Source organism: Elephas maximus, chromosome 14 (genome assembly GCF_024166365.1).
Source record: "Elephas maximus indicus isolate mEleMax1 chromosome 14, mEleMax1 primary haplotype, whole genome shotgun sequence".
Classification (NCBI taxonomy): Eukaryota; Metazoa; Chordata; class Mammalia; order Proboscidea; family Elephantidae; genus Elephas; species Elephas maximus.
Genome location: NC_064832.1, coordinates 70,341,399 through 70,358,413, shown reverse-complemented (window position 1 = coordinate 70,358,413; position 17,015 = coordinate 70,341,399). Strand labels below are relative to the sequence as shown.

Genomic DNA, 17,015 nt, shown 5'->3' with positions numbered 1-17,015 from the left:
CAAAATAAACGGACTGTTTCTGTACTGAAGATAAAATAGATATATGATTTATACATATATTTTGCACACTTTTTATTTTCATACATCCCTCGGAAAGTACCTGGTATGCCAGTGTTCTAGTGATGTGATGTGACACTGCCTACAGTAACCTCTTACTTGTAGCATTATGTATGTGCCTTCAAGTGCTTATATGACCATGAGTCAGATTCACCATGCCAGTAGAAAACCATTATCATAACACACTTGGAGAGGTGAAGAGCTTTACTGATATCTCTTGGGAGGTTATCAGATTACTATGTTTATTTATGAAGATTCATTAAGTGGTAGAGCTTAGCAGTCCTTTCTGTATAATCCTAAGAATTATCTTAACACTCTGTCATGACAAATTAGTGATTTGAATCAGAGAATACTATGAGAAAAAGATATAAATTGAGATTCATAATAATAAATGATTCATTGTACTTCCCAAGAATAAACGTCTTAAGAAAGCCTGTTGCAGTATGCATTTTTGCTTCTTGCTGGTGAAAATGTATATTTTCTGAAATAAGGATGGTAGTAAGGCACTGAGTTTGCTTTTCCCAAATAAATACACTTGAGAACAAAATAGTAAACCTGAAGAAATTTTTGGCTGTTTCTTCACTTTCGACATTAACCAAGTAGCTTTTTATGTTTCATGAGGGTAAATTTCAGGAAAGTTAACTGCAGGTTAAATAATTTTTAACAAAGCCTTAAGATGCTATTGCTGTTTAGCATTCATTTTTGAAAATATGATTATAACTGAGAAATATAATGTGTGCTTTCTTGTTTAGAAAATCTTTTAGATTTTGTTTTCATTTGCCTATTAAACAATGCACAGACTCCTTCAGGCTTCCATTAAGGAACTTCCGTAATCTGTCTCAGCATCTTTTCTGACTTTCTGCCAACTACTCCTCTACATCTCTTTTAATACTTAAACTAAGCTGGGTTCTTTGCCAGTTCATAACCTTGTCCTTTACCGTTGTCCTTCTACAGAGCAGTTCATGCCATTCTCCCTCTTTTCTGAAATGCCTTTTATTCTTCTCTCTGTTCCAAGTATACCCAATAAAATTTCCAAATGCCTTCTTTCACAATCCTTCCATTCTGTTACTTAGATTTTTGTGACTTGCTTGTCTTCTTTAACAGATGCCCTTATTTGTATACATATCTTTTCTCTCCTCCTAAATTAGTAAACTTCTTGAGCACCAGAGCTCTCAAGTTTATTTTTGTTTCTCTAGAGTACCTACCTAGCATAGTTTCTCATACATATGGGTAACAATAATAATTTTAAAATAGCAAACTTTTTGTGTAGTTACTATGTGAAGGGTAGTTCCAACACTTTAGTTGAATTAACTCAGTTATCAGAACAACTGTATGAACTAGGCATTATATTCATCCCTAATTTACAGATGAATAAACTGAGGTACAAAGAAGGTATAATAACTTGCCCAAGGTTGTCCAGCTAGCAAGTCACAAAGCCAGTCCTTGAACCCGGGCATTCTGACTCCAGAGCTATTTTCTTAACCATGACATACTCCCTCTCAGAATACTTTTGTTGATAAATAAACTTTAATTACATTAGCTCCATTTTATTAAGAAAAATTCAGATTTTCATTTTCCAACTCACTTGCATGTTTTTTAATAGCAGTTTTAAAAATTGTCTTATTTTAATATAAAAATGTTATAAATTTTTGGTAAGTTTTAGAAAAGAAGGGGAAGAAATATAATTGCATCATTGTAATACATATAATTATTATTTAGTGTTCTTATCTAGGCTTTTTAATGTTCTTTAACAAGAATTTCATAATACAATTAATTTCATGTTTTCTTTATAAGTAATTTTTTAGATAAGTGTACGTAGCTGGGCAGTGTGTAGGCACTGTCTGTAACTCACTGATTTTTCTCCCAGAGAAAAATATGCGATGATGTTTGATGAACCCGTTCTCCTGCAAGCTGGATGGTGGTATGTAGCCTGGGCTCGAGTGTCAGGACCCAGCAGTGACTGTGGATCTCATGGTCAAGCTTCTATTACCACAGATGATGGGTAAGTGAAGTGTTTCATTATTACTTAAGCAAATTCTGATTCATGTTGGTGGAATATTGTTTTGAAAACTCAGGATGTTCAGTAGGAAAAAGATTAATAAGACTAGAGTATAATATGACCGCTAAAAAAACTAAAATCATGCAATCTTATGCCAAATTAAGTTTAGACAGAATAAGAGAGATAATAGGACTACTGTTCTTTGCTCGTCTCAGGTAGCATTTATAGTTTTTCTAGGTACTACGTCCTTTAAAAGCTTTTTTCCAAATGAGACATTATATAGAGGAATATTACAGGATAGTGAGTTTGGAAACCATATATATATATATATATATATATATATATATATATATATATATATATATATGTTATTAAATTTGACAATTCAGATGAAAACAGCTGATAAATTGTAGAACTTGAGCAATATAGGATGGTATAATATTAATAACATGTAGGGAAAGGTTTACTGGTTAAAAATAACTTTTAAAATAACTTTCATGTGAACTTTTCAATTTATAAAATATTTTCACGTGTTATCTCATATGGTGCCCTCAACAACTTTGTAAGCCAGTTATTAGCTCCATTTTATAGAGAAGCAGGGAAAATTGAGGGGTAGGGAAAATAGAGAAACATTGAAACAATGAAAAGATTTGCTTAGAGTCATATTTTTACTGTGTGGCTGAACCAAATCTGGGCCTGGAGCCTCTTGAATCTAAATTCAGTGTTTTTTGTACTCTATCACTCTGATTCATGTGTTTGAAAGGCCTGTCATCTGTAAGAGAAGGGCAGCTTATTCTTTATTACTCTGGAACATAAACTGTTTGAAATGGGTAGAAGTTACATAATTTCAGTTTAGATCATCTCATAAAAGAATTGTCCAGAAAATGGAACAGACTGATTTAGGAGGTGAATCCCATGTTGTTGACTATATTCAAGTAGAATGCTATTGAAAAATTTAATTCTATTGTTGCATATATCCCTTCAACTTACTCCAAGATGGTATGCTAGAACTGAATGACTGCCTTGACACTGGAATAGATGATTCCCACATACAATTCATTCAACCTTGGAATATCATGACATTTTGAAGCCACACGCTTTTACTGTATCTAGTTGAGTGGATTTTAAACTGTTTTTAAGTTGAAGCTTTTTGTTAAAAGTTTACTGCTCTAGTTAAAGCTGAGCTGGGGGCGGGGGGCAGGAATGGGGCCTCAGACAGATTCCTGATTAAGCCATTCAGAGCTAACACTAAAATCAGAATGCTACATTTTTCCTTCCCCCCCCACCTTGAATGATTCTCTGTTCATTAACATAAGATTTGAAAATGGTCGTTAAAGTCCTTATTTCCTTTAATGAATCATGTTGTTTATAATTGTCATTTTTTTCTCTTAGGGTTGTTTTCCAGTTTAAGAGTTCAAAGAAATCAAATAACGGTACAGATGTGAATGCTGGTCAGATACCTCAGTTATTATACAGGTATTTAACTTGCTTATAGTTAATTAGTATGGTTTATTCTTTTGCTATAATGAGGCAGGATAATTATAAATTATGTGGTATAATATGGAAGAAATTATTTTAAGCGTTCATCAAATTGTACTGGGAGAAATATTAGCTAAATTTAACAAGAACATTTTTGCTAACATTAAAAAACAAAACAAAACTCATTGCCATCAGGTAAATTCCAACTCATAGCGACCCAGGCAGCTCTATAGAGTAGGACTGCCCCATAGGGTTTCCAGGGAGTGGCTGGTAGATTCTAAATACCACCTTTTTGGTTAGCAGCTGAACTCTTAACCACTACGCCACCAGGGCTCCAATACATATATATATATATGTACGTGTATATGTATATATATGTGTATATATATATATAATTTTTATTTTAGCATATATATATTTTAAATAATTATAATTTTTTAAATAAGGTGCTGGCAGTTACTATGTTTTCAGCCCTCCCTCCCTTACTTTCTCCTTTCCTCACACGTATTTTGAATACATACATTTATTGAGGAACTGTGCCCAGTGCTTTCCCTTTCTTTTTTTTTTTTTTTAAATAATATTTTATTGGGTTTTTGGTGAAAGTTTACACAGCAAGTTAGGTTCCCGTTCAACAGTTTCCACACAGATTGTTCAGTGATATTGGTTACATTTACCCCAATGTGCCAATATTCCTTTTAATTGTTTTGTTTGTTCCCTTTCCAGTACTCTAGTTTTCTTGCCCCCTTATCTTCTCATCTTTGCTTTTGAGAAATGGTTGACATTTTGGTCTCATACTGGTGACTTTTAGGTAGGGAGCTGATCTTACAGGTAATATCCTTTATTTTGTGTGCCATTCTACTATTTTGCTAGAATGTAGTCTCGGGATAGGCTTGGTTATAGGTTAAAAGAGTGTCTCAGGGCAGTAGTCTCAGGGGGTCTTCTGTTCTCTACTGTTCCACTTTGTCTGGCTTTTTTTTTTTTTTTTTTTAAAGTAAGATTTTGAGTTCTGCTCCATATTTTTCTCCCATTCTTTCCAAGACCAACGGCCCTGGTCAGAATGGTCAGTTGTAGGAGCTGGGCACCATCTAGTTCTGGTCTCAGAGTGGATGAGATTGTGGCTCTTCTAGACTTGTTTCTTCTCTGCACTGTTGGTTACCTTCTTACTGTTTTGTTCCTGGTGAATCAAGACCCATAATTGTGTCTTAGATGACCACTCTCAAGCTTTTAAAACCCCAGATGCTACTCACTTCATTAGGATGCAGGTCATGATTTTTGTGAACTATGTTATGTCAGTTGACCGAGTTGTTTCATGAGACTGTGGTCCTAAGCCTTCAAACCCAGAAAACTGATGTTGAAAGGTGTTTGGTGATGTCTGAGGAGTATCATATTGGTGTCTTCAGCGAGTGTATGTGCCTGCGCCCACATATTTATATTTACACATGCCTGTAGACACTTTGCTGGTGGTGCAGTGGTTAAGAAGAGCTCGGCTGCTAACCAAAAGCTCAGCAGTTTGAATCCACGAGCCTTTACTTGGAAACCCTGTGGGGCAGTTCTTCTCTGTACTGTAGGGTCACTGTAAGTCAGCATTGACTTGACAGCGACGGATTTAGGTAGATACTCATATCTGTTCTCACCTATGTACACAACTGTACCTACCTGTATACCATTGTGTCTATACTTATCCATATGTGCTCAAACACTTGTTATTACTTTGGTTGTGCTATGCTCACTGCAGCCATAATTGGTGCCACTTTTCTCATCACCAAAAATAACTAGTCTCTATGTATAAAAACACACTCTTCCCTGCCTCCTTTCCTGGTAACTACCAGTGAACATTGGTTTCTCTGTATTTATCTATTCTTGCCTTCTTATAAAAGAGAGATCATACAATATTTATTCTTACACACTCAACTTATTTCACTAAGCGTTATGCCCTCTAGGTCCATCCATGTTAGGTTTCACGGACTTATCATTGTTCTTTATGGTTGTATAGTATTCCACTGTATGTATGTACGACAGTTTGCTTATTCATCCATCCATGATGGACACTTACAGTTGTTTCCATTTATCTCCTATTGTGAATAAAGCAGCGATGAACATAGGTGTGCGTGTCTGTGTCATTATTTTAGGTCTCTAGGGTTTTTTTTTTTTTTTTTTAGGGTTTATACCTAGGAGCCCTGGTGCCGCAGTTGTTAGAGCTCAGCTGCTAACCAGTTCTACTCTGTCCTCTTGGTGGCTGTGAGTCAGAATTGACTCAACAGCAACAGGTTTTTGGTTTAACGGCTAATGGTTAATGTTTAATGGTTAACTTTAGAGATTAGACCCTTATCAGATAAATCGTTTCTGCAGCTTTTTTCCCAGTCTGTAGATTGTCTCTTGAAGCCCTGGTGGTGCAGTGCTTAAGAACTATGGCTGCTAACCAAAAGGTCAGCAGTTCCAATCCACCAGCCACTCGTTGGAAACCCTGGGGGGGCAGTTCTTCCCTGTCCATAGGGTCGCTATGAGTCGGAATTGACTCAACAGTAATAGGTTTGGTTTTTTTGTTTATTTTTTAGGTTATCTATTTACTCTTTTAAGGAAGTCTTTTGATGAGCATAAATTTTTAATTTTTAAGAGGTCCCATTTATCTGTTTTGTTTTCTTCTATTGGTGCATTTAAACTATGTTTTTGCGGTTTCTACTGAGTCTTATAAGGGTGGAATTTTAAAAGATGAGGTATTCACATGCTAAAAATTTTGATTAACATTGGAAAATGTTTCTGACAAGCCGCATAGTGTCATTTTACTTAGCACAAAAATTTAAATGTGTCATTTAATTATTTCACTATTGCAAAAATGAATATTGTCAATAGAAAAATATCATTGGCCTTTTCCAACGTAAATTTGTTATGTGTGACTACTACCTTAAGGCTTCCAACCAGTGATGGCAGTGCTTCAAAAGGCAAACAGCAGACCAGTGAACCTGTACACATTTTAAAGAGATCTTTTGCAAGGACCGTCTCAGTGGTAAGCTGTTTTTTAAAATTTCAGTGTTTGTTTTCAGTGCTCCCATTCATTTTAATGTTCAACATTTTGCCACTCTTCTAAGAGTTTATCTCAGCATAGCTTTATGAACTCAGGTTTGAATTTGTACTGGCATTTATATTCCGGCCAAAGATAATATCCACTTTAGATAAAGGGAAGATAGAGATGTTGACTGTGATTTTAACATGCCCAGCGGGCTTGGCCTTGCTATTTCTAAAATAACTGGTGAGTTTGCTAGTAAATCATATATGACTGCTTATGCTCAAGAAGTTAGAAAGTGAAGAAGTTAAGGGATGTGCTGACCCAAAAAGTGTTACTTTCATACTTAATAGACAAGTTGCATATAAAACTAGGGATGTCCTTGAACTATTTGACCATCCCCATTCTACATTTAAAGATACACAATGCTATTGGGGTTACCAGTGTAGAATGGAAAGCTAACATGAAGTAATCGAAAGAACATGGTATGTGCACTGGGAAAGTCTGAGCTAAGTTCTTGCTGTTTCGTTTATTAGTTGAGGATTCTTATGTAAGTTGTCTAAATAAACTACATCGTAGCCTCATTATGAATTCCTGATGAGATGTTGTTGTTAGTTGCGTTGAGTCGATGCTGACTTGTGGTGATCCCACGTGTGCAGAGAAGAGCTGCTACACAGGGTTTTCAAGGCTGAGATTTATCAGAGACAGATCTCCAAGCCTGTCTTCTGAGGTGCCGCTGGAGTACAAAAATGCTTTTTAAAACCATAAGGAACTTTGTGAATGTGATTTATTATCATAGCTATTAGTCTCATGTGTTGGTAAATTGTATAAGGTGACTTTTTTTTTCTTTTATTATTAGTTTTTTAAACTACAAAATCGATGCATATCCTGGTAGGAATGGTGTGAAGTAGGGATAAAACTATACTAGGAGTATTTTAAAGTTCTTTCCCCATCCCCTTTCATCACCTTATTATTATTTACATTTTGGTGTATATCTTTCCAACCCATTTTATATGGACACTCAAATTTAGTGTGTACAGTTTGCTATATAACCTTATGCTGTCTAACCTTCTTGTTTGTTTTTAATGGTACTTACAGTTTTGTATAGTCTTTTTTTTTTTTTTTAATTTTGTAGTATACACCGTGGACATCTTTCCATGTTAGTACCTTTGACTCTATCTCAATCTTTTCTAATGTTTGCATAGTGTTCCATAGATGGCTGGATTCTAATTTATTCCACACTGTTCTTACTGAAGGACCAGTTTGTTTCTCAGTTTTTATAATTACATTTTGCTGAATGACTGTCTTAGTTATCTAGTGCTGCTATAACAGAAATACCCGGATGGCTTTAACAAACAAATTTATTTTCTCACAGTTTAGGAGGTTAGGAGTCTGAATTAAGGGTGCCGGCTCTAGGTCAAGGCTTTCTCTGTCTGCTCTGGGGGAAGGTCCTTGTCTCTTCTGAGCTTTTGCTCCTGGGCAGTCTTCATGCCAAGCCATGGCATCTCTTTCCCCATCTCTGTTTGTCTAATCTGCTGTTTTTATGTTTTATGAAAGACTCACTCAAGACACATCCTACACTAATCCTCTCTCATTAACGGAATAAAGACAACCCGTTCCTAAATGGGATTATAACCACAGGCATAGAATTTAGGATTTGCAGCACATATTTTTGTAGGACGCAATTCAATCCATAACAATGACCATCCATACATATATGTCTTTGATTACTTATATCCTTATGTGAATATTTATACTTGAAATATTTTTATATATCTTGTCAACTCGTTCTTCCAAAAGAGCTTGGCAGCTTACAGAGAGCCTGCTTTGAGTAAGAGACTACAAGAACATTGGATTCTTTTGGAATCTTTTGATCCAAGTAGATATCTGACTATCATGTCTTTTTCAATTGATCTCTTTTTTTTCTGTGTTTGGTAATGCTTTTATATTTATGTCTAAGTGGTTTGGTGGTCACTAAGTCATTTAGATAAAGGAAAGATATCTTTACATAAGGAATTCATTAAATAGTTAAACTATAAACTATGATTATTGGTATCACTTTCTCCATATGGCTTGGACTTGGTGGGGTGCTTTGCTTTTTGAGATTCACCTAGTATGTGTTATCAGGTAAGCATGATGTAATTTGCAGATAACTGGACTTGAAATGGAAATCCCCCACCATAAATCTATATTCTGTATTTTAAGTCCAAATACAATCTTTTTTAGTATTTTCTAGTCAGTTTTTTTATCTTCTATTAACATGTTTATCAAGAATTAGCTTTAGTAGCATTGTAAATTTTAATATGTAGACATAAAATATTTGATACTGTCACTGGTATTTAATACTAAAACACTTTATTGCATTCATTCAAAAATTATTAAAGTACTTTAATACCTTTGTTTTATTTTTATTTATATAATCCTACAGTGACAATTTATATAATCCTACAGTGACAATGTAGAGTTTAATTTTATTTTCAAGTGAACATATATTTATAATTTTTAAAAAAATTTTCCTTATTCATACAATAAACTAGATAACATGGTAGTGGCAAAACTGAAAAATGTGTTTTTAAGTATGTCAGTATTTAAGAACATTGTTTTTATAAATGCCTAACAACTTTTCCTTCGTTGTGAAACTTCAAAGAAGCTATTAATGGTGATTTAATAAATGAACTATGAGATTATAATTTTGGGCTTCCAAAACTCAAAAATTTCAAGATAAAATTCTGAAATTGAATGTTATCTTTCCATTTGATTCAACTTATGGTATCACTTGAACTAATTTTTTTTTTTTTTTTCATATTTTGAATTAGGAATGTTTTGAGTCATTGCTGAGTATTCTTCACTGGAGCTGGACTACCTTAGTCTTAGGAGTTGAAGAACTTAGAGGATTAAAAGGATTCCAGTTCACGGCAACACTTCTAGATTTAGAGAGACTGCGCTTTGTGGGTACCTGTTGTCTGAGGTTATTGCGTGTCTATACCTGTGAAATTTATCCAGTGTCAGGTATGAAGAATTTTTTAAAATTACTTCAGAGAAAATATTTGAGACACTGAGAAAATTTAAGTAGGGATAACCAAGAGTTTTAAGATCCCCAACTGCCTTTAACCTGCTCCTAGAATAAGGGGAGAAAGTCATTTTGGTATAATGCTTCTGTGTTTACTTATACAAAATAAAGTAGATTACATGTCATTCTAAAAATGAAGTTGTTTTAGGTTAAAATTAAATACTCTAATAAAGTGTTATTTCAAACAAATTCTGTCAAATAGAAACATTTTGAACAACTGCTTTGGTCTTAAATGCTGAAACCAGATTTTTTTTTCCATTTGAATTTTTAAAAAGGAATTAATTTTGACCGCCCCATCTCTGAATTGTTTCATCCCTAGGGTATAAGTACTTGTGATTCTTAGCAACATAGGAAAGTGTTGAATTGTACTGAATGTTATCATGCACATTTATTTTATTTAATTAGCAATCTGTTTTATTCCCTCAAAGCTACAGGAAAAGCAGTTGTAGAAGAAACTAGCAAATTAGCAGAGTGTATTGGAAAAACCAGAACTTTGTTAAGAAAAATTTTATCAGAAGGAGTTGATCACTGCATGGTGAAGCTGGACAATGATCCTCAAGGATATCTCAGCCAGCCCCTGAGCCTCCTAGAAGCTGTCCTTCAGGAGTGTCATAATACTTTTACTGCCTGTTTTCATTCTTTCTACCCGACTCCTGCCTTACAGTGGGCTTGTCTGTGTGATCTACTGAATTGTTTGGATCAGGTAATTTGAGTTTGTAAAATATTAGTTGAAGATCTGATCAAGAAAATGAAATGCAGTTGGCCCTGTCTTTCAAGCTTTTATAAAAGGTGTATTAGGAAATTAGTTTGGTGTATGTAACTTGCATAGTCAGAGTTTTAGAACTTGTCCTCTGCTTGTAAGTTTTTAGATACAAAATTGGCAGGTACATTGTGCTGTTGCTGATTTTCTCTTTGAATCTGTGAGAGAGAAAGTGAGTGTATGTGCGTAAGAGAAGGAAACAACAGTGAGTGAATGAGTGCGTGAGGGCAGAGAGCACCAGAATGGCATGCCCCTGCCACCTCCAGGTCAACAAGAATGCTAAGGAGGGGAACTGAGTGAACTTGCATGCTGATATCATTCATTCATAAGGAAAACATAGTCTTCATATGCACCAAATAGCAGAGTTTCAAAACACATGAGGGAAAAAAAACTGACAGAACTAAAAGGAGAAATAAAAAGTTTATAGTAATAGTTGGAGACTTCCACACTCTTCCTTCAGTGATTAATTAAACAGCTAGATAAAACATATAGAAAATTTGAACAATGCTATTTACCATCTTGACCGAATCAACACTTACAAAACAGTTTTTGCAACTGCAGAATATAAATTTTTTTTAAGTACAGGTGGAACATCCATCAAGATATATCATATGCTACCCAACCAAACCCCATATGCTAGCCCGTAAAATAAGGCTTAGTAAATTTAAGATTCAAATCTTAGAGTGTGTTTTCAGACAATAGAATTAAAATAGAAATCGACAGCAAAACTTTATCACAGAAAAACCACCAAATATTTGGAAAATAAACTTTTAAGTGATAGATGAAAGAAGAAATTCCAAAGGAAATTGGGAAATATTTCAAACTGAAAGATAAAAATATATAAAAAATTGTGGGCTGTAGCTAATGCCGTATCAAAATTTGTGGATTATAACAAATGCCATTGCTTAGAGAAAAAATTATACCTTTAAATGCCTACAGTAGCAAAGAAGAAAGGTTTACAATCAATGATCTGAGTTTCTACCTTAAGAAGGCAGAAGGAAGAATTAAACACAAAGTAGAGGAAAGCAAATAATAAAGATAAGAGCAGAAATCAGTGAAATAGAAAATTAATGAGACCAAAAGTTGGTACTTTGAAAAGATTAATAAACTCGATAAACTAGCAAGCCTGATCAAGAGACAGAAAACAAAATGCCATTATCGAATAAAATAGGGAATATAACTATAGGCCCAGCAAGCATTAAAAGTGTTAAAAAGGACTTGGGTCTGAAACCATTCCTGGAGATTACCTTTCACCCAAAAAAAAAAAAAAACAAACCCATTGCTGTCAAGTCGACTCTGACTCATAGTGACCCTATAGGACAGAGTAGAACTGCCCCGTAGAGTTTCCAAGGAGCGCCTGGTGGATTCGAACGGCCGACCCTTTGGTTAGCAGCTCTACGTAGCACTTAACCACTACGCCACCAAGGTTTCCAGCCAAATAATAGGCCTATAAAATAAACAGTAACCCCCATGAAGAAAGTGCTCCTTAGAACAGGCATCGATATGAGTCTAAAAGGGCAACATTTGCCAAAAAGCAAAGATAAGACAGGAAGGGGCAGGAAAACTGGAAAAATGGTTATGGGGAGCAGAGTGCTGACACATCATGGGGATTGCAACCAATGTCACAGGATACTTTGTATGTAAATTATTGAATGGGAAGCTAATTTGCTCTGTAAACTCACCTAAAGCACACACACAAAAAAATTTTTTTAAAGATAATAAGGGAATATTATGAAAACTTTATGCGAAAAACTTTTACAACTTTAGATGATGTAGACAAATTCCTTGAAAAATACAACTTATCAAAACTGACACAAGATATGGAAAATCAGAATTGCCTCTTATCCATTAAAAATTGAATTTATTATCAAAAAGTTTCCCACAAAGAAAACTCCAGACTCAGATATTTTTGTTAGTGAAGTCTATCAAACATTTAAGGAAGAAAGAATGTCAATCCTTTACAAATTCTTTCAGAAAATATAGGGGGCAACACTTCTCAATTAATTTTTACCCTGTTAGCAAAACCTGACAAAGATACCAAAACCTTACTTGGTCTGTCTCAGAAATGGAAGGTTAGTTTATCTTTCAAAAGTCAATCAATGTGAGTCACAATATTAACTGAATAAAGAGGGAAAAACATATAATCTTCTGAATGGATGCAGAAAAGCCATTTGACAGAATTAGCACTTACTCATGATAAAAAGTAAATTAAAAAAAAAAACTCTAAGCAAACTTAGAATATAAGGAAACCTCAGTCTGAAAATGGATAGCTACGAAAAAAAAATCTGTAGCTAACATCCTACTTGATGGTAAAAATTTAATGTTCCCACGAATTTGGGAATAAGGTTCAACATTGTACTGGAAGTCTGAGCCCTTCTACGCTCCTCCCACCAAAAAAAAAAAATCACTAGGTTGGCAACTTTGGATCCATAGGAGAGGGCAGTGTATTTTACCACGAAGTTTCCTAAGGAAGATTGTTGCCTGGACTAGTGTCCAGTTTAATTTTATTCTGGAAAACTGCCCAATCTGATATGGTTGTCTCTCTTCCTCTGGGACTGAACAATTTAACAAACATTGGCTTAACGTATGGAAGATTGCATTACTTTTAGCTTGATTTTAACACAAATGTTTGATGAACTAAGCAGTGTGTATACAATTTTTATGAATGAGGGTATACTGTGTTTACATACTTTGTTATAAAACGTACATATGCTACTCATTTTTCTGAGTAAACTATGGTTGTAATGACATAAAGTTTTCACCTTAGTAAATCTTACTATAATAGCCCAGAATCATAATTACTAATTGGGGTCTTTTTGATGTCTTTCATTAAGAATAGTCCTAATGAGAACTGTGATTCTGGGCATATTTTATGAATACATACAATCTCATTTACTAGAGAACAGAAGGCTGATTTTTCTTGACCCTACATGATAATTCTCCATCTTCATTGAGTAATAACTGGAACAACTGTGTTTAAAAGTATTGGTGTAATAATATTCTATACTAAGACAGTAAAATGACTGAATGGTAGAATATTTTCTGTTAAAAGGTTGGTTGCCTTTTATATATCCAGAAACCTAGATTATATTGATGCAATATTTCTTTTTTTCTGGGTGTGTGTGTGCAAATTTGTTTTTAAAAGGATATCCAAGAAGCAAACTTCAAGACATCAAGTAGCCGACTCCTTGCAGCTGTTATGTCGGCTCTGTGTCACACTTCTGTTAAGCTGACGTCTATCTTCCCTATTGCGTATGATGGAGAAGTACTACTAAGATCAATTGTTAAACAAGTTAGCACAGAAAATGACTCAACTCTAGTTCACCGTTTTCCCCTTTTGGTGGCACATATGGAAAAACTCAGTCAGGTAGGTCTTTTTCTGAAACACCTTTTATATTGAGACAATAAACTATAAATGGAGATATATTTAACTTGATGCATATTCTTTTACATTGGTAAATGCTGATTATATGTTGAACAAGGACAACTTAAAATTAAGAAAAAAATTATATAATGTGCAGTCATTTTTCTCTTAAGTTTTCTATTTTGAATAATCCCCAACCTATAAAAAATTTGAAGGAGTCGTACAATAACTATATTTGTTTTTTCTGAACTATTTGAAAGTAAGTTACAGATATTATAAGCATTTTTTTTAACTTCTAATACAATATTTTAGATTGCCATGATAGAATTCTAGGGTAATAAATAATTTTTAAAAGATTTTATGTATAATTTTTTAAGCTTTTGAAATCTTTATAGGAATTTTTGTGCCATTTTAACCATTTTTAATTTACAATTGAGTAGCACTAATTATATTCACAATGTTGTACAACTATCACCACTATTTATTTCCAAAATTTTTCATCACCTGAAAGAGAAACTCAGTAGCTCCCATTTCTCCCTTCCCTGAGCCCCTGGTAACCACTAATCTACTGTCTGTCTCTATGCATTTGCCTGTTCTAGAAATTTCATATAAATGGGATCACACAGTATTTGTCTGTTTGTGTCTAGCTTTTTTACTTAGCACAGTGTTTCCAAAATTCATCCATTTTCTCCTAAGGGCTGAATAATATCCTATTGTCCTACCGTACATATAGAGGAGTAGCTCTTAAACACTGGTAGCGCAGTGTTTAAGAGCTACGGGTGCTAACTAAAAGGTCAAAAGTTTGAATCTACCAGCTGCTCCTTGGGAACCCTATGGGGCAGTTCTGCTGTGTCCTTTAGAGTGGCTATGAGTTAGAATCGACTCGACGGCAATGGGTTTATACATATATAACGCGTTTTATTTATTCTTTCATTTGTTGATGGGTACTTGGATTGTTTCCACCTTTTAGCAATTGGGGGTAATACTGCAGTGAACATTGATGTACAGGTATCTCAGTGTCTGTTTTCAGAACCTTTGGATATATACTTTGGGGTGCAATTTCTGGGTCACATGATAACTCTATATTTAACTTTTTGAGGACCTGCTAAACTCTTTTTCTTATTCGTGTAACCTTTTGCATTCCTACCAGTAATTCATCTTTGTCAACACTTGTTATTTTCTGTGTTTTGATTATAGTCATCCTAGTGGGTATGCAGTGGTATCTTATTGTGGTTTTGATTTGCATTTCCCTTTTGACTAATAATGTTGAACATCTTTTGATGGGCTTATTGGCCAGTTGTTTTATCTTCTTTGTAGAAATTTCTGTTTAATCCTTTGCCCATTTTAAATTCAATTGTTTGTCTTTTTGTTGGTGAGTTATAGGCATTCTTTCTATGTTCTTGATTTTAAACCTTATCAAATAATGACCTCCAAATATTTTCTCCCAATCTGTGGGTTGTCCCATCACTTTCTTGATTAAGCCCTTTAATGCACAGAAGTTTTTAATTTTGATGAAGTCCAGTTTATGTTTTTTTCTTTTGATTCCCTAATGCACGTTAAAGCTGAAAGTCTCATTGGTCATGATTGCCTGATGAAATTGAATGCATTTTGCCCTCTGTCCACAGTGGGCAAAAAGATACAGAAGATGGTAAAGGAAATAAATAATTTTTCATGCCGGATATCGTCTAACCAACTTCTCCAGTTTTTTAAAAAATAATTTTCCTTTGGTTTTTAGTGGGACTCTAATTTATAATTTCTTGTCTTGAAATTCTTATGTTGGCGAGGGTGTTGGAATTTTCTAATCTCTACTTAGGGAATCAAATGTAGTAGAAATTCTAAAACTTTGTAGGAACTGTTACAGGAGAATTCTATATTTTTATTACATTGCATGTACAAAAGGTTATTTACTTCTAAATACACCAAGAATAAGATATCTAAAATTGGAATCTTAAAAACATTTTTAAATGAAAAGAATACTTTTCTGTCTCTACATAGGATTGCTGCTAAAAAGTAAAAGAATATGTAAAAGAACTCAAAGTTAATAAAAACCCAAATACCTTATAAGTGTGTGGTGCTTTTGTGATATACAGGGACTAATAATTAAAAAAAAAAAAAAACTTAAAGGTGAAAAATAGATATAATGACTCTACATACAACTAGATAAGATTCATAGGAAAAGACTCAAGTCTGTATTTTAAGGGTGTCATCTAGAAAGATAAGCTTTTGCAACTGGATACTCATGTGAAGGAAAATAAAGCAGTCCTGGAAATTTTTCTTTTCATGCATCATAGAGTGAAGAGAATATTTCAGGGATGACAAGCTTCCGTGAAGTTCTGGAGAAAATGCTGGTTATTGTTGTGTTACCAGTTCGGAACAGCCTGCGGAGAGAGAATGAACTCTTCTCCTCCCACCTGGTCTCTAACACCTGTGGACTGCTTGCCAGTATTGTCAGTGAACTGACAGCATCAGCACTGGGATCTGAGGTAATGAGTGTTAGGTATTGAGACTGGATAATAAGGACGTTTACAGTTTCCACATAGTTTCATTTTTCATCTCTTTAGATTTTGTAAAATCTAATTTTAAAATACAAATTGGTCAGTGTCTCACTGTATTTTTTTCTGAAAAGAAAATATCCTACAACTAGACTTTTTTTTTTTTTTGCCCTCCCTCGTACTTTTTCTCTGCTCTTGTTTGCTCCCAGTCCCCACTGTTATACCAGAACATCACAGTAATACAAAGTGTACTTTTTCCTCTTGTCGTTTAGGTGCCTATTTGTGTACCAGCCCCATTGTACAGCCCTACTACCATGCCCCAATAAAAGCAAAAATTGCTTACATTGCTGGGTTATAAGCAGTGTTGTAGAAGTAAGACTACTAATAATGAACAGGTATTGTCGAAAAGATAAAGAGGTCAAATCTTAGCTCAGCCCACCTGATTGACATTACATAAATGCATATGTAAAATGGGAAAAATAATTTTTATCTCACCTATAAAGTTTTAAAAGGATCAGATAGTATTATGGTTATAAAAATCACTTTGAAACATTTCAAGTGCCTTTATATTTTGTAAAATAATATTATTTTTCACTCTTTTTATAGGCTTATTTACTCTTTTATAATTTAAATGTTTTGCCTGAATTCGGTGAATTTTTCTTTTCCCCAAAGGGCACACAGTGGATTGATTTTATAAATACGTTTTACTGTGAAATGTCTTATATCATTCAAATGAAAATTGAATAACTAGCAGGTGTATTCAGTGTCTCCAGCTCTTAAGTTTCCTGCTGGG

General features: G+C 34.2%; 1 protein-coding gene across 9 annotated transcripts in view; it reads left to right on the top strand.

Moving 5' to 3' along the window:
- Window positions 1-17,015, top strand: part of MYCBP2 (MYC binding protein 2) — a 287,568-nt gene that overhangs the window by 133,101 nt on the left and 137,452 nt on the right. For all 9 annotated transcript variants that reach the window (XM_049853287.1, XM_049853282.1, XM_049853285.1 and 6 more), the window contains 7 exons: window positions 1,925-2,059; window positions 3,449-3,532; window positions 6,443-6,539; window positions 9,353-9,545; window positions 10,035-10,309; window positions 13,512-13,733; window positions 16,022-16,213. In XM_049853287.1, coding sequence (XP_049709244.1) covers window positions 1,925-2,059; window positions 3,449-3,532; window positions 6,443-6,539; window positions 9,353-9,545; window positions 10,035-10,309; window positions 13,512-13,733; window positions 16,022-16,213 — 1,198 coding nt within the window. The remainder of the gene's footprint in view (window positions 1-1,924; window positions 2,060-3,448; window positions 3,533-6,442; window positions 6,540-9,352; window positions 9,546-10,034; window positions 10,310-13,511; window positions 13,734-16,021; window positions 16,214-17,015) is intronic.